Consider the following 24,561-nt stretch of genomic DNA (forward strand, 5'->3'; position numbering starts at 1 on the left):
CCAGGCAGCTTGGGACAATTAGCATAAAACATAAAGAGAGCCAATTTGCCCAAGCTGGTCAGATCAGGAAATGACAGCCCTCACAAGTCTGAGGCTCTGAGGAGGGAGACGTCTTTCAGCAAGAACTTTTGTAAATTCTCCCTTAGCTGGTGCAAACCAGCACGACTGCACTGAAGTTAGAGAGAAGCGCTGGTTGATCCTGGCTGCATGCTTGGGGTATGTGTGCCGAAGGATTTTGCTGAATATATTTAGCATCCTGATTAAAATTTCTTTTTTTAATCTCCCTGCAACTAGTTCTTCTGATATTTTTTATATTGTTAAGTAAGGGAATCTGCTTGTCCAGACACTATTTATTGTGTATCTGTTGCAATACCTTTTTGCCAAAGAATTGGAAATGACAAAGGTCCAAGTGAACTTATTGGATATCCACAGCATGAGAGTAGTTCTCCATCAAGGTAAAAATCTGTCCAACAGCCTGAATAAGGCCACATTTGCACTCTGAGTCAGGCGACAAAGGCTAGTAGTGGAACCCCTGAAATCAAAAGGTGTTTCCTACAAATGTAGACACCTGTGTTAATATGGCCCAGTGCAGGGTGACAGTTTTAATTAAGCTGGATCTGGAAGCCACTGTGTTTTTCCTCAGCTGAAAAGTGTTTTAGCTTCCTTATGACCAGAGGACAGGAAAAGATTTTGCAGTAAAAAAACCTGTCAGCAACCAAGGCACTTCTTTTTGGCTTTATGGTCACAGTGCAACCAGGCTTAAATGTTCTCGGAGCAAGTTCCATCAGCTCATTTCCAGCCATGGTAGGTCCTGAAATAGCAGACATCAGACCTATGACTGGTTCTTTGACCTAGCAGTGCTATTTTGGAAGCAGGCCCAGGGTTAAACATAACAAGAGTCATTTTCAGTCCTTGCTCTCCTGAAGGTCAGTGGCCCAAATGGTTGGATGTTTGTCTTAGCTGTTTCCAGACAAGGTCTGCATTTTGTAATGATAAGGCAAAATTCAGAGGTCCTCATGTTGGCAATCTCTCACTAACTTTAATTAGAAAGCACGCTTTTTCTGAGTGAGGATGTCAGGATTTGGTCATTGGCAATTTTTAATTGCTTTGACTATTTTGAGTGGGATGTTCTTTTGTTGCTGCTGTAGAGGCTCACTGCTCCATTTTACCTCCAGTCCATGACTTTCACAGGATAGCGCAGCTCATTCTTAGCATTAAGCCTAGCTTACCAGAATTGCCCATTGCCAGGTGAGACTTTGAAGTTCATTCATCTGCTCAGGTCACATGGAAGAAGCAGTCTCCCTCTTGGCAATAAGCCTGGCTCTCTCTGGCTTGCCAAATGCCTTCTGAGATGAGTCTTCTCCCCTCTAAAGTTCCCTCAAAAAGCTATCAGAGAGGTCAGCCACAAATTTGTCCCATTTTCTCTGCCAGACCTCTTTGGCCTTGGCTTTCTCATCCGGTAGCATGGCACTGTATCTGTGAGGAGGAGAAAAGTCAGTATCAGACAGGAGGCAAGGGGGCAGCTATTTCAAGATCAGTGACCAAAATGAAAAGGCAGGAAGCAGCAACAGATTAACCCTTGCAGGACGTGCCTACACCGCATAGAGTAACACAGTCTAAAGAGCCTTGAGCTCCTACTGGCTGGGCTCACGCTAGGATGAGAAGCATCATGGCCATATCAACAGCTACTGAATCCTGCACAATGAGGACAAGCAGCTCAGTCTGCAAAAGCTGGAGATTTGCTGGGCGGCACCCAGTGACTAGTACAGAAGAGACAGCACTGCTGTTGCTTTCAGATGTCCCCTGGGCTCAGTCCAAATTGGTAGGAAATAAAAGTATTTGTTGTCTCCCTGGCCAAGCAGGGACTTGGGATTGGTATGAGCACTGGCACGGGATTTGGCAAACAGACAAGACTCTAGGAATGTGCAGAAAGACCCTGGCACTATATGCAAACTATTTTGGGACATATATAGCTGTCCAGATAAACAGAAACAGTGGTTAAACACACCCAAACTACATGCTGGTAGACTGTTTTCTTGTGTTTCCCCAGTAGGCCATGGAAAACACCAGAGCAAGTCAAATCTGGGCAGAAATAGACAAGTGATACAAAATCATAACCTTTCTCCCATACCCAGAACCAGGCACCTGAGGCAACTTCGCAAAGGATATAAAAGGGAGGAATAAACTGAGACACTGGGTTAGAGAAAGGCACTCAAGGGCATGGGCAGAGGAGTCTCCAGGGTTCCTGTATCCTGCCCTTAGAGGAGACGTACAGAGGAGACTTTGGATTAATGGAAGCGCAGTTCGTGTGGCAGAGGAGACTCTGAGGCCAAACCCCAAATACAGCGGGTTTCCAGGGAGCAAGCTGATAGTCCCCTTAGCATTACTAGGGCTAGATGAGAGAGGTGAGGAACTTACTTTATGGAGTTGAGTGCAAGTTGTTTTAAGGTCCTCAGGTCGGCATTCATCCCTCCGATGGCCATGAACACCTCATAGAAGTCATAGGAGACTCCCTTTGCTCCAAAGATAGGGGGATCATCAGGACTGATCACAACGGGGTGCCCCTCAGCCATGAGCTCAGCTGCGGGATGGCTCCGCAAGTCAGCTACCAACAACAGGACCTCGGTTGGGAAGGGTGGGAGACGACACCACATCAGGTTACATTTGCATTATGGCATCCGTCATACTGCATACCTGCTAGAGCTGCCTGTATTAGCAGGTAGTCATCAGGGAGGACGAATCTCCAGAGGGCTGTTCAGAGCATATTAAGCATTCTGCTCTGAACTGCTGCAGGAGGAGCCTACTATCCAAGTAGGACTATCCAAGGAGATTGGTTTATTAAATTAATCACCTAAATCAAGGCCAGTGGGGTGAATAACTTCTGCTTATTTATAACAATTTGACTGTGAGCATTTCAGGAACAGTCTTGAGGTTAACTATTTGCCATGACACTTAGCCAAGGGCATCTGGAGCTGGTAACAGGGCTCTCTCCCTCAAGGCTCACACTGGTACATCTCTACCCCAGAGCATCCTTTCTGCTGCACCCAGGGGACAATGGGTACCACGCTAATGTGTTGCAAAAGAGTTCCCCCGGTTATGAATTCTACAAAACCAAAGGACTCCCAGCTGCAATCTCAGCTTCTCAGCCTCTAGGCCCTCCTGGCTTTGAAGTATTTTCCATTATATCTCTTTAGGCACCTCCCTGGCTCTGGGCCTCATCTCCACTAGGGAGGACTGCCTTCCCAGGTTCCTCTGAATAGAGTTTAAATGATTTTGAGCTGACTGCATTACAAGCCTTAGACACATGCACCATGTGTCTACACAGCAGACTGCAGGGTAATGTGGCGCAAAGGAAACTGAGCCAGCCTGGGTGCAACAAAACGTTTTGCTGACCTCAGCTCCCTGCTGCTCCTAGCTGCTATGGTAAATCCCATTCCAGTGTCCCAGCCCCAAGACCTAAGCTTTACCAACATACCTGGTTAGAGATGGGACAGACTTCTACAGGAATATCCCTCTTCAGAGACAAATTTTTGGCTACTGGGTGCTTAATGAGGGCAAGTCCATGGCCAATCCGGCTGGTGTTCAGTAGCAAAGCATCCAGCACATTATTGTCTACAGACGTGCCCTGCCAGTCTGAGCAGAGACAGGTAAGAATCACTGCAGTGCTGTGAGGAAATATATCTTCTCAAACTACTAGATGGTTTTGTTAATAAGTGTCTCAGCTGCAAGGTGAGAGGGTTGCTCATGCTCTGAGTTCCCGCTTTGCATTTTCAGTGAGACAGGGATCCAAATTTACCTAGGACTTTGCCCAGCATAGAGATACCCACTCATCTCAACCAGCTTTAGATATCCACAGTATTGCTCTTACAGCTAAGGTAATCATGCTGGTCTCTTTTCATAGTCAAGGGAGACAAGTAATCATTCCTGGGGAATGGCTTGTGCATTACAATGAGATGTATCATGCTTTAGAAGTGCCTGTTACTGTCCGTGGCTGTAAAAGGAGCCTAGGGTAACTAGTTCACCCGTAGACATCTTCTTTGTAGATGTCAACATGTAATAAGCATGATCACTAGTTAGACACAACTGTCATGCATGGTTAGGATAAATCCCATCCTTACAGACTGAATAATATATTGCCCCAGCAATGAAGGGTAGCAATCGGTTACTTTGATGAGTGTATTCAGTTAAGACTTGAGGCTGGTTCAGACATTCCTTCACCTTAAAATGTAAAATAGTGGTTGAGGACTTCTGCTGCCTCTGTGGATGGGAGGTGAGCACTGTTCCGTGGAGGAAATGACTATGTTGCACCAGCAATAACTCTTGCAGAATGACTCTACGTTACACACAGGGCAAAGACGCTGAGCAACATGACGCCTACAGTCGAGAGCAGGGAGCAGGTAGGGGAGGTGCCATGTAGGAATGCTACAGCAACAAGCTGATATCAGGAGAAGCATAGGGAAAACTGATTACACACATGTGTATACACACACACCCCCATCACCTTGATACAGCTAGGCTTGCTGCTTCTGTGCTTTGCAAGACTTCACCTCTTGCCTCTGCAAGCAATAACGGTCCTTGAGTCCTCACACTTACCAGTCTCCCCAGCATGGAAAAAGTATGGCAAGTTGACCCCCAGGGAATATGGGATGGTCAGGGCATCCTTCAGGTCCCACAAGGAATGACCTTCATCCTCATCACCAACCTGGGGGAAAGAGGAAAGGTATTTTTGAACGTGCTCTGGAAGGTGGTGGGACTTACAGCTATATATCACTGAGGTGCCAACTGTACTGAAGTTATAATGCTGTGGGGTAGGGAACTGATTCTATCAGGGAATTATGTCCATTACCCTCAGCGAAATCCTTAGCTGGAGGATTTGCAATTAATTTACAGCAGCAGAGGATCTGGCTCTGGTATAAAATATAGGCCATGTTATACATGTACTTATATCGCACTTCTAGGGGTTAACTTGAAGCCACAGAAGAAATACAGTTACCAGGTCAAAGCCTGCCAGGGTGTCTGGGAAGCGGGCTCTGAGTGCCATGGCAGTGACGATGGCTTCTTTAATCTGGGAAATGTTCAGCATCCTAAAAAGCAAGAGAGAGAAAGCAGTGCAGAGGCTCGCTCCCACGGGCCTGCCTTCTTTGGGTTTGAGTTGTGAAATTGGGCCCCCAGGGGTATTTCCAAAATGCAAGTTGCTTCTGAATCTGACAACCAGCTTCAGGTCTCCAGAGTAACAGCAGTAGAAAGTTGATATTATGAAAGGAAACCCCTGAATGACCAGGAAATGCCTGGCTAGACCCTGCTGTCGCTTGAGTTGAGGCACACTTGTCTAAGACTCACTGGTTTTCCCATCTACCAAGCAGGGAACACACAGCATGGAGAGAAAATGTTTACTTTTTTTTTTTTTTAAACTCTCAACTGTTTTGGTGGGATGTGGGACAGTAATTGTATTTCAAGAGAGTTTTCAATTTAGGTTTCTTCCAGCCCTATCAGACTTAAACATCACAGTGCATTTTGCAGACAGATTCTGTCTCCATACCCAAGCTGGCCAGAGGCAAGCCAGCTCTGCACTGGAAACGGCATCGTGCCGAGACTGTGTGAGTAAGTGCTGCTGAGAGCTCTGTTATATTTCCTCAGGATCCCTGCACATGACTTCATGGCATCTGGCTGACTTGGAGAACAGCCTCGTGCCCGCCTGCGAACAGCAGCACGAACAAACCGTACAAAGGCTGCCGGGAGACAGTGTTTGCAGGGTCCCACAAGGACCTTTTGCAATACCCATACTCGGGCACTGCTGTCACTGCTTCGGCTTCTGCAGAGCGGAGGAGTATGTCCAGGCTCGGGAAGAGAGCGCGCACGCCTTGGACACGCACGCAGGCAGCCCTCCCCTTGCTCATTCCCGCACCTACGGGCTCACAGACGCTTGTCTCTCTGGCGCACGCCGTGAGCTAACCCTGGTCACTTCGCACGTACACAGACTTATTTAGATGATTTCTCATCCTCAGCCTTTTACATGTGCCAGGGAATGCTTCGGGAGTCAAAACCCTGGGTCTGACGACACACGCGGGCATTGCTAACCAACTGTGGCACTTCTGCCCAGCCCTCAGCATCGCTTCTCCTGGCCTGGACCCCTCTCTCCCCACTGCTGCCTCCGCTGTAGCACAGCCAGCCATGCGCAGGTGCTCTTAGCCCTGCTCAGCCTCTACCTGTGTGCTGTAAATATAATCCTGGCTCCAAGAAAGTCAGGGTGCTCCTTCACAAACTGCCTGGTCACTTCCTGATAGGTTGCCACGGACCACGATTTATTGTGCCGGCTGCCATCCAGTTCATACACCTGTAGGACAAAAAGTACATGGCAAGCAGAAGTTGGAAGAGGTGTTTTACTGAAGGGTGGGAGAAATGAGCTGAAGAAAACCTTGGGAGAAGCAATGTGCTGCAGTCCTGGCAGCAGAGCAGAAAAAAGCAGTTAAATCTGTGCAGAACATTTTCTTCTTGAAAGCTTTACCAGCTGGCAAGAACGAAGGAATGGTTCTCGTCCCTTGTATGTGATACAAGAAACAAGTTTCCCCGTGTTCAGACACGGCAAGCAAGTGCCCTTGAGTACCCAGAGGAGACCATGACCTCTTACTCATGTCTGTATCAAATGCTGGAGCGTTTTGTCCAGCCGTCTGGCGGCTCGCACACGCTCTGTGCCTTGCAGTGGCACTCTGTCAGCCAAGGCAGCCCCAAGGCACGCGAGGGCTGAGCTCCATAAGCTACCAGCTGGGCTGGGCTTCTGCTCCCCTCTGCCAGAGGTTTGCTCCACGACCTTGAGTCGGTCGTTTAGTCTTGCCACGCTTTCCCAGTTCTCTGGCTGCAAACTGGGGAAAAATAATCCTTTTGGCATGCTCTGTCTCATCAGCTTTGCAAGTTCCTCACTGCCAGGGCTATACACAAAATCGGCTTTTGCCCCGATTTCAGCAGGGGTGTAGACCCTATGTGTCCCTTTAACCCACACAGGCTCTGCCTGGAATCGCTCACAAACAATGGCTGAAATCACTGTCCGTTCTCTTCTTATCCTTCTGGTCCTTCTTTTCTTTTTTACCTTTGTCCCCCACTCTTCAACTGGTCCGTTCCTTCTTACTTCCCCTCCAGGGATGCCCCTCGCTAAGCCCCTGCACCCCGTCAGGCTGCAGCATCCCCCTTGCAGGCACCAGGAGCCGCGGGGCGGCTGCAGATGCTCAGAGGGAATTTTCCCCTGCTGCAGCCCACGGGAATGGGAGACTTTACACAGCTGAATTTGCAAACACAGCTGGGTTTGGGGCTTTTGCACAATGTTTGCCATTTCACACTAAATCCCGACTTTCATTTACTTTACTTGAGGGGCAACTTCTGCCGGGCTTTGCTGCAAGGCGAGCTTTTGCAGAGTGTCAGTGCTGTTGTCCAAGCCTTGTAGAGGATCTCCAGCCACACAAGCATCTCGCTATTCCTCATCACACCCTGCTCACCTCAGCTTTCACGGCAAAGCATTTCTTTCCCCTCTCATCCCTGCTCCAGCCTAGCTGGCACTTCCCTGCCTGCGCTGCCCATCGGGGACAGCAGCCCAGCACACCCCCAGCTCCTCGCAGCCCTTGCAGCGGTACCTGGGCTGCAGGCAGCCTGCCTGCCTGCCTGTACCTCGCAGCCTGCTGAGCTGCCGGGTGCGAGCAAGCCCGGGGGCTCTGGAGGCTCCCACACCTGGAGCCAGCATTATGGGCTGGATGGGAAGCAAATCTTCCCTGCCAAGCCTCTCTTCAAAAGACATTACAACCATGTCTAAGGGCTGCCGGTAAATGCATGGTATTTTCCAGTCAGGCCCACGCATTTGTATCATTGCAGATACTCTTGGCCCGGAAACCTGTGTGACCTGGGGAGATGCCAGAACTTGCGCTGTCTCACAGCACAGGAATTTTGACGTTGCTGTTGTTTTCTCTTTCCAGGTACCCCAAAGACATATGGTGACTGATTTCAGAGCAACTGGCTCATGACCAACCCCCAGCAAAGTAAGATACATATAAGCTTTGCGGTCTTCTCCCCCTCCTTTTTTTTCTTCTTTTCAATACACCCTTCTCATCTCAGGCATGATAGGGTGCCAGCCTGCAGCCCTGACACTGAGCCCTATTCACTATGGGGCTAGCCTGAGCCACAGCAGGGCACGGTTGGGCAGCCCTGCTACCCAGCTGTTGGGGTGGAAGTAGGCACAAGGCCAGATCAGCCTCCAAATTTGTCACAGCACCTGCTTGTCCGCTCATGGGGTGACTGTGGAGGCCTGCCCAGCAGCAGTGATGGTTGCTGGGGTGCAGACATTCATCTGCAGCTGGCTGGAGCCTGCCAGCCACTGCATGCAAGGGCAATGATTTAAGGAAGTTGCTGGCAGGCACGTTTGGGAGTTGGGCCACTGGCAGGACATCAGTGTGGCTGCTCCATCCACCCGACACTGCGGTGCCAGCAGCAAGCTGGTACCTGCGTTCCCATGCATGGCCCAGCACCGCCACCTGGTCCTTCAGGTGCTGCCTGATGGACCTTGCACAGCAGCTTCATTCCCATTGCAATGGACTGTTAAGAACAGTGGAGGTGGTCAGTGTAGTGAGGAACAGCAGCCCCAGTTCATTTGTTTTGGCAAGGAATCTGCCTCTCTGACAGAGCTCCCACCCCCATGCTGCCCCACTTGGAGCTGGTCTGGAGAACTGTATGGAAAAGGTGTGCCTGCAGTGTTGAAATTGCCACTGGGAGAGTGGGAACTGTTATAGCTGAAGAACCGTGGTGGGGTCTGCTGGTGCTTGGGAAGGTGTCGGGGCAGCATGGGATTGTAGGACAATCTCACTGGCTCCAGGTGACATGCAAGGAGAAAGGTCTAAACTATTAGGAACAGATTTTAGTGTTAGTGCAGTTCATACATCACATAGCCAAAATTTTAGAAGACTGTGGAAGACTGTGCTTTGCCAGTTGGTTTACTAGACTGTTCAGAGAAGTAATTCTGAAATAAGATTTCAAATGACATAACTCTTCCAGAATAAGTCTCTATTCAAGATGGGAAATTGTTCCAGAAGAGCTACTGCAGAACAGGTGATTCTGGTGCAGACCAGCTGGGATCTATCTTCCCTACCAGCAAGATTTTGACCCAGCTCCCAGTCAGACTGTACAATGCAGTCTTGCGTCATTGCCACAGTAGGTATCTTCCTTAACCATTAAGAACAAAGTATCTCCCACTTTCAAGCCCTTGCCTATGCAAATCTCCAACAAAGACCTTTGAATATGATCAAGGTTTTCCAGCATCCTTAGAAGGGCAGGTATGCAAACATCCAAAAACTAAATTCAAGATTGGGCTTGAGAAAAGTTATGGAGAAATAAGGATTTAAAAGAATACTAGAGAAGCCAAAAAATACGTACCGGAGGCAGGATAGCTCTTATCTCGACATACTGTACATTATCTTCATAGAGCTCCAGCAGCCCCTGGTAGAAATAGGCCTTGAACACAGGTGCATAGCAGATAAGTCCAGAGGCAATGAGAAAGACTTCTTCAAATCTTTTCCAAATGAAAGTCTGAGAAGGGTAGGCCAGCTCAGGGGCATCTGTCACCAGGGTCAAGTTTCTCAGCAAGCTGTAGAAAAGGGTAAAGGGAAGAGGAAGAATAAGAACAAAGAAGTCAACTGGTTTTCAGCATGCAAAAAGCCGCTGGCTGGCAACTGGGTGTTCAGCACAGGAGGAAACAGGATTCCTCTAAGACAGGTGTGAGTTTTGTTGTCAGAGACCAAGCTTTGCAGTGACACTCTCCCACCCGCGTGCTCTGGGGTGCAGCAGGGCAGCGGCTGTGCTGCAGGAGGCACGTGTTCTTTGGGCAGGACCAAGAAAAGGTGCAAAGCCGTTCCTGCCACAATAAGGACCAAATACTTGACTTGGAGCCCGTTGGCACTGCACTGCATATAGGCGTAACAACGACTGCTGCAACTAGGAAGCATTCAGGTCATTTTTTCTGCTGCCTATATTTACTCCTCTAATGGCTGGTACAGGTAATAGCTGTACCCTCCAACAAGTAAAAAGTCATACGCTGTGTGTTGAGCTACAAGCTGGGTAAGACTAGATGTTCAAAGTACCCACCCCTTCCTTTTTTTGAGGGCAAAATCTTGTAGAGTAATGGAGTTACAAAAGGAAGTATGGTGGTTTTATATCATAACAATTGCACTCTACTACCCCGTGGTATCCTTCATCTGAAAGTAGGCTAGTACATTACTCCTGCAGACAATATATTCTCTCAAACATCTGCAATGCGTGTAAAAAGTTATGACACCCAGGCCTCTGTTCACCACCTAAAGGCAGATGCCATCCAGAAGATGCCATGTACTGGGCCACCATCAACCTGCTTACTAAGCCTGTAACTTGCACTGGTACCTTCATATGATCAAAATATGTCACCTAATATGAGCAGGGGGAAGATGATTGTGAATCAGAAATCCTTTCCACCCCCAGTGGAACAAATACCTTGATATCCTGCCTGCCTTGCTGATAACTTCTTCAGATTTGTCTGATGGGAAACAACTGATAAGAATTGCAGGTTCTGGCTTTTCCTAAGAGGGACAGAAACGTACTTATTTCCTCCATAGGCTCAGCTGGCGCATAAGCCTCTTTCAGAAATCCAGAGAGGCAGCGGGTAATTTTATGAAGCAGAGTTTAAGGGAGCCAGTAATTGCAAGATTATCTAGTTGCGGGTGACAGCTTGCATTTAGGACAGAGTGAACGCCTGTGCCGCAGTACTGCCCTCTGACAAGCTGATAGCCTTCATCCCACATGAAGCCTTGCCTCTGGCAACAGCTCTCCTCCCTGCGCTGGTGGCCACCTGAAGAGGAGTTTGTAGTAGATTTCTCAGGCCAGTGAGCAAAGTCTAAATGGCAATCCGGGGGGGTGATTAACTTCATTCCTGGGTGGGCAAACTGAAGCCATCGCAGCAAGCTACGGAGCCGGTTGCTTGCAGGCGGGTGGGCTTACCAGTCCAGCCAGGCCCGATGCTTATCTAGTGTCAGGGGCTAAGCAGGTTCAGGTAGAAGTACCTTCGACCACGCTTCATCTTTCACCCGAGTATATTGTGTTTCCCCTCGATAACAGCTGCTAATCTTTAATAATGTTTCGTGTTTGATGTCTTGCCCCCCATCCTCATGCAGCGCTGTCCTCTGTTATATGGGAGATGTGGGTTTGATTTGTGCTTTTATTATCTTCTTCCAGGAGGTTTCTGTGGATGGAATTAAAAACCTCCCTCCTACAGATGTAAAATGTGATCTGGTCCAAACTCATAAACTAAGACATCCCAGGCAGGGACATCCCTTTTGAGTCCCTCCATCCTGCCCGTAAAACGGAGCCTGTTCCCCCAGCATCTGCCTGCTGTTTCGCTCTTTAAGGACACCCTTCCAGTGGCTGCGGCTTCATTTCTTCTTCACTCTCTTAATTTCTTTGCTGGGAACAATTCTAGAAAGCAAAACTGTACATAAAGAGATGCTCGTACTACATTAAGGATGAGATTTTAAATACTCAACATTCAGGAAAATTCAGAGCCAGGGTTTCCACAGCAACTTTGGCTCTGCCCTCCCACGTATTACAATAGGGGCTTTGGTGCCATTGTCACAGGCCACTGGGCAACCCCAGCTACAGTTCAGTAATCCATGCAACCAAACGGACTGAGCTGGACCATGGCCGGTGTTTCGGGCGGGCGGTGGGGAGCACACAGCAGCCGGAGACACCATAGCATCACCCTAGAAACCAGGAATGCGGGAACCAGGGGCATCCTGAAGGCGCTGATCCAGCTGCCGGAGCAGAGAGGGTGTGCTGCAGCTTGGCGGCGAGGGGAGAAGAGGTTCCGTGTGGGAAGAGCTGGGGAAAGCCGACTTGTCTGCTCCCCTCCTGGCCTCGGCCCTGGCCGAAGGGCAGCTCCTCGCCAGCCCCGCACGCTGGCGGAGAGCACCTGCCCAAAGCCAAGAGCCGAGCGGGGCTGTTCCCACCAGCCCTGCAAGCACCAAAGGGAAAAACCTCCCCGTGGATCAAAAGGGCGTGCAAGCCCATTCTCGCCGCCCCGTGCAGCTTCGTTTCAGATAAGGATGGGCGATTAGTTGGGCTCCCACTGCTCTCTCCCCTTGTCCTGTGAGAACTCGGCTCCTCCAGCAACGAGCGCGCACAGGGCTCCGCTCCCCGCCTTAAAATCTAACTGTACAAACTTGTGGTTGTTTACTTAGCCTGTGCTCTTGGGCTAGAAACAGCAATAAATCCCCACACCGCCCTGCTCCTAAAAGCACATAAATCAAATTGTGCTTTTTTTGTAATCCCCTTCCCTTTGAGACTGATTATTGATCCCTATAACTGTTGAAGATTTATTGCATAATAGTGATCCATCCTTGATAACTGGATAATCTCTTAAGGGTTCAGGGGCTTTTGCCATCAGTAGCAAAGCTTCATAAATACATTTTTTGCTTCTTTTCTGGAATGGGCCCTCGCTGGTGATCAGGTGCAGACTACAAATAGCCTTCCATGTCATGTCATATATGCACTGAACAATGCTATCGCAATGCATATGCCCAAAGGGGCACAGCTAAAACGACCAGCTAAGGATCATTTGTTTTCAACTGTGGTTTTGCTTTCTCTTCTCCTATTTTTTTTCCCCCTAACTGTTTTCCTTTCTTGTCCTATATAATGCAGAAGCAAACGGTTTTGTTGCCTTGTTTTTAAAGGGATTCTTTTTCTGCTTCTTTTTCTGTTCTTGATGTGTAATTATACCCCTCTCCTCACCATAGTATCTGAATGTCTTCCAGTGGTGCATTAAATAGTGTGACTAACATCTGTCACATGTGGTTCATTCGCTTTCTCTCTCTCTCTCGGCCCCTCTTCTTCTCCCCAAGGGGAGACTTGTAGCGGGAGCAGAGTGCTTTGTTTCTGTAGTGGGTTTTTATTCTGGTTTTTCCCTTGTAATGCACACACTGTCCTATTTTTCTGTTAGATAAGGCAGTCAGAAGACATGGAGGGGAAGGTGACGGCGGTCCGGGCAGCCGTTAGTGCCCAGGGGAGTTGTCCCCGCAGCCTCGGCCATGGTGTCAGCTTCCTCACAGATGACTTCATCCCGGTGATAGAGAGCTCCTCTGGGCCGCCGGAGCTGCGCTGCCGGGCACGGCCTTAATCTTCGGGCTGCTGCTGGAGGGGTGTGGAGTGGTATTTTACAAATATCTGGAATGTCAACGCTCTTTCCCTAAATATCAAGGGGCATGCTGCTTGTGAGCTCTCGCTTTAGACACAGTGGCCACTGTGTTGCATCTTGAGGAAAAAAATGGCATTCTCCTATACCATAATTGTTTGTGAAGTAAATAAGTGAGGATTATTTTTTTCTTTTAAGTCTCAAAGCAAAATTCCCTTCCTTTCTCTGCCTCCTGGCTCGCAGTCTCCTGACTCTCATAATAGCATCTTTTGGAAGCTTCCCAGTAACAGAATACTCCAGGGTCTTGGCCCGTAAGACTTGTGTTTTGAATAGGAACGATTAAGCCTTCTTTTGAGGGAAACAAACAGAAAGACTTCCTTCCAACACACACACACACACGTATGTGTATGTATATGTACCTAAAAATGCAAACAGCAAGAATGCAATGCAGATACCTCTCTCCCTCATCCCTTGCTGGTCAGGAATGCAGTAAGGTGAAAGAGGTGCAGCCTCTCGGAAACATTTCCATTGTTTCCTTCACATTCGCTGATCCACCCTGTCTTGCATGAGAGCTTCCCTGCTGCCATATTCCCTTGATACTTCCTTGAAACCACCCAACTATCCATCCGTTCCTTCCTCTGACATCTGCTTTCTCTCAGCTTGTCAGTGCTCAAGGGCAAAGAGGAGTGCAGGGAAGAGGTAGCCTGGGATGCACATGTTCAAGAGACTGGGAGAGTTTCCAGAAACTGAGAAGCAGAACAGATTGGGGCCTATTTCTGGCTAGAGACCTATTTCCAGACGGCCAAAAAACATTCCTAACCCCTAAACTAGTACCCAGGGATTAGATGAAAATAGGAGGGGAAGCGCCTCAATGTGGCTGTTGTTCGTGTGTTTGCACATTATGTGTAATGACTCCTCTGCGATTTGTGGTGATGAGCACAGAAGGGCAAGAAATGAAGGACAACATACTCAAATGAGTAAACCTGAGCACCCAGGATGCGAGAGATCCAAGTTTGTACTTGCCTCTGGCACGCGTTTGCTGAGGAAAATCACTTCATTGGTCTCTGCCTCAGTTTCCCCTCTGCCCTTTGGGACACCCTTGTAGCAGAGTCTGTCCTGTGTCCCTGGGCAGTGCCTGCCACTCTGAACTCATGCTCTGACTTGTGGCTGCTAGACATTGTCAGACGCTAATACAAAAGCAGTGGAATGTGATAATACTGCCTCTGAAAAGAAGTCACGTTCCTAGACAGGAAAATAGGGAACCAAATAATGCACAGCTCCACCCTCCCAGGTGTATAGGATGCTGTGGCCTCTAGCCTCAGCCAGAAAGGGACATCATGCTATGGAAATACAACCAAAAACAAATACAATGAAGGGTTGTTGCTGAGGCAGTTCTGAAATACGCAGTGCAATTGCTTGGGCTTTAAGGAAGTGAAGCTGTTTCAAAATCCAATCTCTTGCACGTTATTTATGGGTCTCCTGGTGGGGTTGAAGAGAGCTGGTGCTGTGGTCTTTCCTTTCTCATCACTCCCAGTAGAAATGGAAGGGAGCTAATGGGGAACCAGTTTTCTCTTTGGAAGACGTAGATAAGTGACTTCTCACTGGATCTTATTTCTTCCATCATGTGTCAATGCAGTTGAGCCTCAGGATATAAAAGGTCAAGAGCCCTGGGTCTGGCAGTACTTTCTCCTTCCCTTCTGGACCTCCGTAGGAGAGGGGTCGTGGGTGCCCTGGAGAGTCAGCTCCCTCTGCCCTGCCTCTTACTGGTGTTGGGGAGGGAAGGTAGTACCATGCCAAAGGTCTGGCAGCTCCTCAGCTTCCCAACCTGACCTCCTTCCCAGATCAGTAGGGCACAGAGCCCAGAGAGCTTCCATGTGGAGGGGATACCAGCCCCCTAAGAATTAAAAGGTCTCTGTTTAAGAGCACACACCCACGCTGAAGAGCACTACAGTAAAAGCCATGAAGTTTCACTTAGGAAATGCTGTAATTAGGGTCACCCACGTCACCTTAATCCAGCCTTCTCCTCGTGTGTTGGCATGGCAATACTGTCTAATTACATGATACCCCATACTACTTTTTTCTGCAGGACCCCAGCCCCCCGTAGCATTGAGGACAGCGGTGCCCTTTGAATGGATCACTACTCAGTATTTTCCTTTGTCCTCATCACTCAGTGTCTGACTTCATGCATTATTTAGCGTGCTCTCTCCAGCCCCTCCCCGCACTCCACGCAGAACTACACGCTTCCTCCTGGCCTTTTTGCCAGGGCTTTGTCCCAGGATCAGTGGACCCTGGATGGGGGGACAGGGGTCCCTCTTCCTGCCCCCCTGGCTGGAAGGGGAGCTTCCCACCTGTAAGTGATTAAATGGTAGGTGGCTGCTGAGCAGCCAGCTAAACACCTGGTCCTGATAAAAGGCTGCCAGCAGTTAAGGTAGGAGCTGCCTGCAGGGAGAGGAGCTGCCTGCAGGGAGGGGAGCTTCCACAGGAGAATGAGTGATGCCTTGGGGAGCCATCTGAGATGTGAGCTCCTGGATGGCTATAGGAGGCCTTGCCTGTAAGGGGAGAAGCTTTGTTGGCAGGAGGGTGTTGAGTGTGGATTATGACCAGGCAGAGGACCTGTGTGTAGGGTTCGTTGGTTCAGGCTGAGACCTAGCCCTTTGTCTGAGGGTAGGAGGATGAGTTGCGGTTCCTGGTGCCTGAGGGTCCTGTTGGGAATGAGTGCCCCATGCTTCAGTGTGGTGGGTACTAGTGTGGTTTCAAAGAGAGCTCTCAGAAAACAAGTATGGTGTTTGGAGGGGGAGGCTGGGTTGGGCTTTCTTTTGGGTTGCTTTGGGGTTTTTTTGCTAATGCAGTATCTAACATAAGTAGTTTGCCCAACTTCTTGCTCTAAATAAAGAAAATGACTTTACAAATGACTACTCTGCTGTTGGGGAGAGCCTGTTCCTCAGCTACCTGGCTTCCTCATCCTGTTCCTGGGTACCTCAGTGGATGAGGCAAGGTCTTTTACCATGCAGCTGCGTCCTGTGCTGGGATCACATCCAGCCTGGGTGCTGAGGATAGGTGAGGGCAGGTTACATAAATCTGCTTAAACCACTGTCTTCAACATGTCTGTGCAAAGGACCAGAGTGAGGGTGCACAGAAAACTTTGATTGTGATGGTCTGACTCTGGTGTACTTAAATGCTGCAACCTTCACTTTCTTTTATTTCTATTTGCTTGTTCTATATACGCAGCCCTAAACAGAGTTTCCCACTTTCAGACCAGCAAGCAAGCGGGAAAGTTGGACCAGAATGATCTGCTGGCTACACAATGCTATCATGAAGTACCGGCAAGCTTGCGGCTCCTCTGCACTCACCTGCTATCGAACTCAGTCACGTTGTGCAGCTGTTTCCGGTAAGTTTCCAGCAAAACCCACTGGGAGCACTGGGCTGGCACTGGGTGAGGAGGGTGAGGCTTGGAAAAGCGAAACCGAACGGTGCCCGTGTGGGTGAAGCAGATGTAGCAGTCAGGGAGGTAGGTGGCATTGTACACCAGCCAGTCCACGCTCAGGATGGCATAGTCATGCAGGTGTAAGACAGCACCTGGTGGGAGGAAAGGTATATCCTAATGAGACAAGGCAGCTGAAAAAAAAGGAATGGAGTTTTAATGTGATAATAGTTTGAGTTTGCCCATCCAGGGGCATCTGGAAATGCTTCTAGATGGCTGTGAGTGACCTCTCCCAGCAGAGAGACAGAGCGGCTGCTCTGCCTCCCTCATGCTGGGGGATGTGGCCCCCTCCACATCAAACACCGGGCAGGCAGAGCGTGACAGCTCCCTGGGAGCAGAGAGGGGGGAGAAATCAATAGGGAGCTCTGCTTCTCCACTGGGATGGAAAATGCTCTGAGTTATTAAAGGTCTTTCAGACAGACTTTGCTGTGAGCTGGCTCAGGCCCCACTGATTTAAAGAGGAACTCGCACAGTAGGCAGCAGTTTACAAGGCGTGCTAGCTGACTGGCAGACCTGAAGCAAGCCTCTGTATCCGAGCTGTTTGAATCCTAGCCTCAATTTTTGCATCTAGTCTGTGTGTCTTTCATCTTTTTGAAACTCTGGCATACACCAAAATCCCAGACAATGGCACACTGGGGAATTGCACTTCGATGCAGAAGTATCATCTACTTCTATCCCTTATCAAAAGCATGCTTACTTACATCGTACATCTGTTGCTGGCCAGCACGAAGGGCCTTTGGGATGCTCTGTTATTGTGCAGTATGTTGGCAACTGCCAGTCTTCCTGGCATAGGAAGCATCATCTGCATGCTCATCTTCCTCAGCCCATCCTTTTGTTTTGCCAAAATCTCTCCTTTTGCAGAGAGTTCTTACATTGTTGGTGCTTGAACTAAATTTCACGTTTGTGAAGAGAAGATACGGTGAGAGCTAACATCTTACAGATACATATTTTATTAACCTTGGGGAGACCTCATAGTCAAAACAGCTTTGATGCCCTTAAGGGTAAAGGGAGAGCATAAATAGGAGGAACAAAACAAAAGACTGGTATGCATGTGACATTAGACAAACTTCAAGACTATAGTCTATAGTAGACTAATCTAATTTAGACTATAATGTCCATAATCTCTCATTAGAGGGTCTGACTGTTAAGATGCTGAGCAACTCTGGTTACGGCTCTCACCAGAGCTAGTATGGCAGAATGATCGGAGTATTTTCTCACTGGCGATGCCACCCTCCCTACATGAACAGTGATAGAAATTACAATAGTACTCAAAACAACATTAATTTCCCCGGGAGCTCTGATCAAGACTGAGGTAGCTAAGACTAGGTCTTTCTCAAGCAGGTATGGGGATGTGATCTTGGTCCTAAAAGACCTTACAGGTCTGGCAAAGATTCTGAGAATGCATTTTAGCATCTCCTGGATTGAAGAGTTAGGTTTTTGTTTTGATTCCTCCTTGGTATCAAAGGTACCCCATTAAAGAGGGAGGTACTTTTAAATTCCTTACCACTCAATTCAACAATGAAAGGGTAGCGGCAACTCTGACATCCTAGTCATTTATGGGAAAAGATTAGGATGCTGCAAGCCAGGGATCTTCATCCCACACCAGAGGCTGGGAGAGAGAAACTGGGAAGTGAGGAAGATGGCTGTAATCCATGTGCTAGTGTCACAGCCTTGCAAGTTAAAACGCTTCTGTGGAGAAGCTGACTCCCAAATCTTCCAAAGCAGGTCACAAACCTGTTTCCAGGCAGCCACGTCAGCAAGGCCCTGGGACTCTGCATTTGAAGAGGGACTGCCTGGACGGGTGGACATAGTGTTTGTGGTCACAGGGGTATTGGCAATGTCCTCTGCAATTGTCTCCCATCTTTAGTTAAAGGTGGCACCTTGTTTAAATGCTTTCTTACTGAACCAGAGATGCAGAGGGAGAAACTAGTCAGTTAGGAGTCAAGGCCTTCCTCCTGTGATCATCTCAACCTCCTGCTTCCCTGCTGAACTGTCAGTGGCTCAGGGACGTGCAGACACCAGCCTTCCTGCTACACAGTCTAGGTGGCTTGGATTTCCACTTGGCTAAAAATATCCTCTCCTCCTTTCCATCACAACCCAGAGAACTGAGCTTTCAAATGCTGCTGTGTCCCAGAGGCTTGTCAGAGGATGCACAGGGTGATGTGGTGAAGGTATCAGACAATCTCATGCTATTATCTAACCTAGAATGTTGAAATGCCTTAAAAACTATGCGTGTTTCACTTTATGCAGAATGCCCCTCTTGACATAGGGCATGGCAGCCCATTAACACATAGTTTGCTGCACAACAGGAGAGAAACAACATCTCTAAACTGAAATGACTGCCCTTATAAGCAGAGATCTATAAGTGCACAGAACAGAACCTGATTAAGAAAGACGAAGTGAGAGAATAAATAGTTTCTATAGCGTATTCTGCAGGTCACATCAACAGAGGCTTTGACTTCCGTTCAACCAGTAAAAAACCTTGCGGCGTTGGAGGTAGCACCTTCCTCCTCTAGTGCCCCCAGACGTTCCAGTAGACTTCCAGGCCTGCTACAGAGCCACCTGCACAAAAACTTATTGGGGGATACAGCACTTCTGGCTAAGTGGGCTAAGGCAAGGTTGGTAGCATGTCTATGGTATGTGTGGAAAAAGGAAAGGCCCTGGCTGGAACATGCTGAACAAATATGAATGTCTGTGATGTCTTGTCTTTGCTTCCTCTGCTCTTTCTCCACACTTGAAAAGCTGAAGGATCCATATTGTAAGTTATAGCAAATGCTACAATTGCTGGAAATGTGTATTCATCCAATCCATCCCCCTCTTCCTCTCTCCCCCTGCCCTGTCCCCAAGCTCGGAGGCAGGGCTCTTCCTGGAACCCAGCAGCATGATTTACAGCCCTCATAAGCTTGCCTGCAACCAAAGGTCTGCCATATCTCCTCATGCGTTGTCCCAGCTCTGGCACAGAAAGCAAAAAGCAAGAGGAGGATGACTAAAATGAGCAACTCTTAGGCCAAGCCTACCTTTTGGCATGCGCTTTAAGATGCTGAACACCGTGCTCTGATCAATGAGACCTTTTGCCCGAAAGAAGTGCATGCTTGGAGGAAATTGTCCTGTAGTCATGGCTGTAGCAACCTCCTCCTTCTTGAGGTTTACGAGCATTGTACTGAGCTGCTGTTCCTGTCTGCTCAGCACCAGATTACCACCTGTCTGATGGGCTTTTTCCTTCTGTATTAGAGAGTCCCGGTCCTTCCAGAGTGGGGTGGGGAGGCAGAGGGAAGCCAAATTCAGGAGAAGGTATGCCAGCCTTATGCCTTGCCCAGCTGGAGGCTTCATCTTAGTGCTGCACCTGAGGGGGAATAAAAGAAAACTGGAGCACTAGCATAGGTCAGAAGGTGACATCTTAGCGATGCCCCATTGGCATGTTAAACTGCTGGCCCATCCTGCAGAAGTAGTGGGTTAATTGGATGTTCAGTACTAGGGGAGCATCTGGTATCTGTGTCCCCTGCGTTTAGGACTATGCATTCACACACACCCCCATGATGCTCTCTGCACACAGCAAGACTGCGGGCAGGGTGGAGAGGAGATGTTGCTCCTTGGATCAGACTGGCAGCACATCATACAGACGTGCAGTCTGGCAAAGATCTCCCCCTGGAACCAGGGAGTGGTGGGGTCGGGAGTCTGGCTTGGAAGCTGGGAAGGGTGCTGGTGCTGAGGTGCTGGCTGTGCTGCCAGCGTCCCAGGGAGGGAAGCAGGAGGCCATAGCACTGGAGGTGCTTTTGGTTTTTTGCTTGAGCTAATCAGATCCTGATTTCCTACAGTCAAGACAGTGTTGCACCCCTAAAGTATCAGAGGGGTTAATTTATGGGCAGAAAACCTCCGGCTTCCCCTGCAGTGACAGAGGCGTGTCCCTTCCTTGCAATCCCGGGAGAAAGAGGACAGAAGGGAGACCACGGGAGTAGTAAGAGACTGCAGGAGACAGGCACGTGTGAACTTGGAGAACTCTGCCCTTCCCAAAAAAAGCACAGCTGCAATATAATCCTTCAATACCAGGCTCTAGTGACCCTCCACACCAATCCCTCCCGACCAAAGCAGGCTGGAGAAAGGCTCAACATTTTGAAATGGTCCCTGTGAATTACACTGTAAGTCCCTGCTTGCGCACATGTTTTCTGCTTCCAGCCTCTCCTCCACCCGTGGTGCCTCCAGCCCTGTCAGTGGGTCCCAGGAGAAGAAGGTGTGCTGGGGGAGTAATCTGCTGGGAATGGGGTGGGGGGGAGTTAGATGCAGCCCCGTGTCAGGCCTGGCTCTGAACTTAGCAAAAGAAACATCCTAGAAGGCGCTACCTTATCCCTGGTGAGATTGACTCACTTACTGTTAACTTTCCTCCTCCTTGCATCCAGAGCTCATCCAGCTGCCACCCGAGGGAGTGGGGAACAGTTCTCTCTCTTGCAGAGCAGGACTGTCCCAGCAAAGATGAAGAGGCAGGATCCGTCCCAGCGGTGCAGAGCGAGGCACCCGCCGGCGCAGACAGTTCCTCTTCCTGTGCTGTCGCTCCAGCTTGCTCAGCTTTTATTTATCCCCGTCCCTACTGCTTCATGAATATATAAAGAGGAGGAGGAGGCAGGGGAGGTTATGAGAAAGCGGGACACAGGCGCCTGGGCAGGCGGCTGAAGGGAGCTGGGCTGGGAACCCGGGGTCCGAAGCAGCAGGGTCACCTCTGGGAACCCCCCTGGCTCCCGCGTGGCATAGAGGTGAACTCTTTAAAGTGTCACTGCCTGCCTGCGAGGCAATCGGGACTTGTCTGTGCAGCCCTCCTGCACATCCTGATAGGCAGACGCAGCTTTTAAATATCCTGGAAGAAATGCCTTAGGCACGTGTTCCCGGTGTGGGGAAACTCTTAAGCCCCTCTCGGGCTGTCCCAAGAATGCATGTGAGCTTGGGTATCTAATCTGATGTATAACACTCTGCATTTAATGCCAACAACACTGCAAACTCTACTAATGGGTTTTTATCCAAGAAAAATGTAATCTGTAAAAGTACCTTTAAATTATATTGCCCGGTCTTTGCCAGCTGTGTGAACCAGGCAGATGTTAGTCCAACCGGCTGCATTGGGCACACAGGACTAAACTTGTTCCTGGGGACTAAATGAGATGGAGGTGGGTACGGTCTGATTTTCTTTTCTTTTTTTTTTTTAATCACAACAAATATTGTAATTTCACCATTTTATTTTGCACAGTTGAATGGACTGAGTTTTAAAGTTATTTAAAGCAGATGTTACATAAACAGCTTCCAGTGGAGAACAAAGTCCATTTAGTTTAATTTAATAAAATTTTTAACGATTTTAATATTTTAGTTAAAAAAAGAAAGAACTCATAAGCCAAGAGCTATTGAAAACAACCCGCAGCAGTCACAAAGACCGTTTTCGAGGCAAAGAAAGCAGAATTTGGTCAATAATACCTTAAATTTCATTAGCTGGCACTACTGCAATAGATTGAAAACAGGGTGGACAGGCCCCCCTGAATATACCAGCTGGACACTCGCCAGCTTTCCCTCCTCTCCTGGTCCCTGCACCCTTTGCTGTGACCAAGATTAGTCCCAGCATCCGTGCAGGGACCAGCCAGGATCCCCAAATGTTCTCTGTGCCCCAGCTGGGGCAGCATGTCTGGAGGGTGTCTGCAGCCCCTTGCCCACTCCTCAGCAGGATGGGGTTTTTCTGGAGTCCTGAGATGATCCTTCTCCCAAAGGGAGATCAGAGGAGTGGAAAGACGACCCAACTATGTGGTGGTCTGCGTAGCTGATGAAAGCAATCCTGGGAGGTATGGGGAGACACCACAGAGGGAAGCGCATGGAGTAGAAAAAGGACAGTTCAGCAAGGACAAGCATTCTGCCTACAAATACCTTCAAGGGAACAATATAAGTGAAGGAAGGGATTTGCTCTAGTTATCTCAGAGTAGTAAAGCCTGGCATTAGGACCATAAAACCCAATTCAGGCTCGGCAGTTAGAAAACCGTCTCTGTGGTGAGCAATTGGGTGCTAGAGACAGGTTCCCAGGGAGGAGCATCAAGAGGGGTTAAAATGCTGTGCAGAGGACCTCAAATAGCAGCTCAGAGTCAGACAGGGGTCTTGGAAACACCTGCCAGAGCACCCCAGAGATTTGCAGCGCTGGTTCATCCCATCAAATCGAGTTTGAAAACCAAAACCAAAGTCCAGCGGTAAAACACTTCTTTAATGGGACTTTTCCATGTAAGCAATCACAGCCATTGCCAGGAAAGTGCTGTACATATGTTGCAAGGGTAGTACTAGGAAATAAGGTGTTCAAGGTGCTTTGCTCTCTATTAAAATGTGGTCCACACTTTGAAAACAAAAATTGTGGGGGGCCAGCACTGGTGAAATAAATAAGATCGTAGCTGCTTTTAAGCAGGATCTGTTTGGATGTGGAGGGTGGAAAGAGGGAGGACAGGACAACTCAAGCCAGGGTATGATTGCCAGCAGCCAGGAGCCTCATTTGTGGGAGGACCTGGGTTCCTCTAGTGCCTGTGGGCATTCACAGCTCTGCCTTCAGACCTCCCTGGGAACCAAGACATGGTATAAGAAGACTTGCCCTCTATAAAGGACCAACAAGGAATGTTATATGTGTCATTTCCACGCCGATGCATCTCTTAGCTAGTTTGAATTCTTGCTGAGAAGTGGGTAGCCTGGCTGGAGGTTGTGTAATATCTCTGTGCGTCTAAGAGACTGTGATTGCAGTTCCTGTCCAGTCTTGACTGGCTCCTGAAATAATCTTAAACTCCCTAGCTCCGGTCCCGCTTGCTGTTTAGCTAGGGCTGACAGGGGCACGGGTCATGCCTGCTCCCTCCTGAAATGCCTTTGCTATTCCCTGTTTTTTGGGGTGGTTTCTAGCCCATGCTGACCTCTCAGCTGCTGCAGCTGTGCCTAGCAGTGTTCAAAAGCCCTGTTTCAAAGCCGTCGTGGGTAGGTCTGTGCAAACTGCAGGCACACCCTTTCTTTATGCCCAGCTGCATATCAGATGCATAAGAAGCTTTAAATAGCCGGTGGCCACCACTTAGTACTCTCAGTGAATTCCCCTTGGTTCAGTTTCAGTTCCGTATGCGAACCAGGGTTGTTTTTTTTCCAAACCTTCCAAGCTTCTTGGAGGCGACAGCTACCATCTCCTCCACCACGTTTCCCCATGTCTCCCTCCCACACCTCTGCTGCCGCCACAGCCGGGTGTCTGCTCCCACCCTTCAGTCCCTTGCAGCAGTAGCGGTGTGAAGGGGAGCAGGGACAGGGTCCCCAGCGGCGCGCTGCAGGAAGGAAGGACCGCAAAGGTGGCAGCAGCATCGGGCTGGCAGACGTGCGTTTTTCACTTTGTCCTTCAGTTGGGCGTATCACACGGTGCTTTGCAGCATCCTGCAAAGTCCATCTTTCTGCTGCAGCCTCTGCGTGGAGGATCAGCTTGCCGTGTGCCACTGTGCATCCTAGCCCCAAATTAAAGCCCTGCAGCACGTGTAGATGATAGCAAACATTACAGCAATGACAAACCCGGCAGAGGCTGGACCTGGGGGTGGTGCAGACCCAGCTGTGTTTCCTGGGTGGGCAACTCATTTTGCATAAGCCACATCCAAACTGAGGAGCATTTCTGATGGTACAGAGGGTCGAGGTGTCTTTTAGCTTCCTAGCCACTCTGAACGTGCTGAAGTCTAAGCCATGCTCTTGAAATATCGCCATGAAGCCAGGAAGAGAAGGTTGTAGCTGGGAAACGTGTTCCCAGGTCAACCAGTTAGCTACCCTTTCTGTGCCAGCTGCCTCATTTGTGAATGGGACCAATTCCCTACCTAGCCACCCTGCTTGACAGTGGTGATTATTTACTGCATCTGCTGGTGAAATATCCATGCTCCCC

General features: G+C 49.1%; 1 protein-coding gene across 1 annotated transcript; it reads right to left on the reverse strand.

The window, feature by feature from the left end:
• Positions 1 to 1,367: 1,367 nt before the first annotated feature.
• ADA2 (adenosine deaminase 2) lies at positions 1,368 to 20,003 on the reverse strand (the record flags this gene model as incomplete). The annotated part of the gene is made up of 9 exons (XM_082014308.1): positions 19,685 to 20,003; positions 16,537 to 16,762; positions 9,409 to 9,619; positions 6,207 to 6,334; positions 4,994 to 5,084; positions 4,594 to 4,702; positions 3,476 to 3,633; positions 2,419 to 2,621; positions 1,368 to 1,476 (listed from the first exon to the last, which is right to left on the reverse strand). Exons 1-9 carry the CDS (start codon positions 19,995 to 19,997, stop codon positions 1,368 to 1,370), a joined length of 1,548 nt encoding a protein of 515 aa, XP_081870434.1. The 5' UTR covers positions 19,998 to 20,003.
• Between the last annotated feature and the right edge of the window lie 4,558 nt (positions 20,004 to 24,561).

This window comes from Phaethon aethereus (genome assembly GCF_964289735.1).
Source record: "Phaethon aethereus genome assembly, chromosome: 1".
In the NCBI taxonomy this organism is placed as follows: domain Eukaryota; kingdom Metazoa; phylum Chordata; class Aves; order Phaethontiformes; family Phaethontidae; genus Phaethon; species Phaethon aethereus.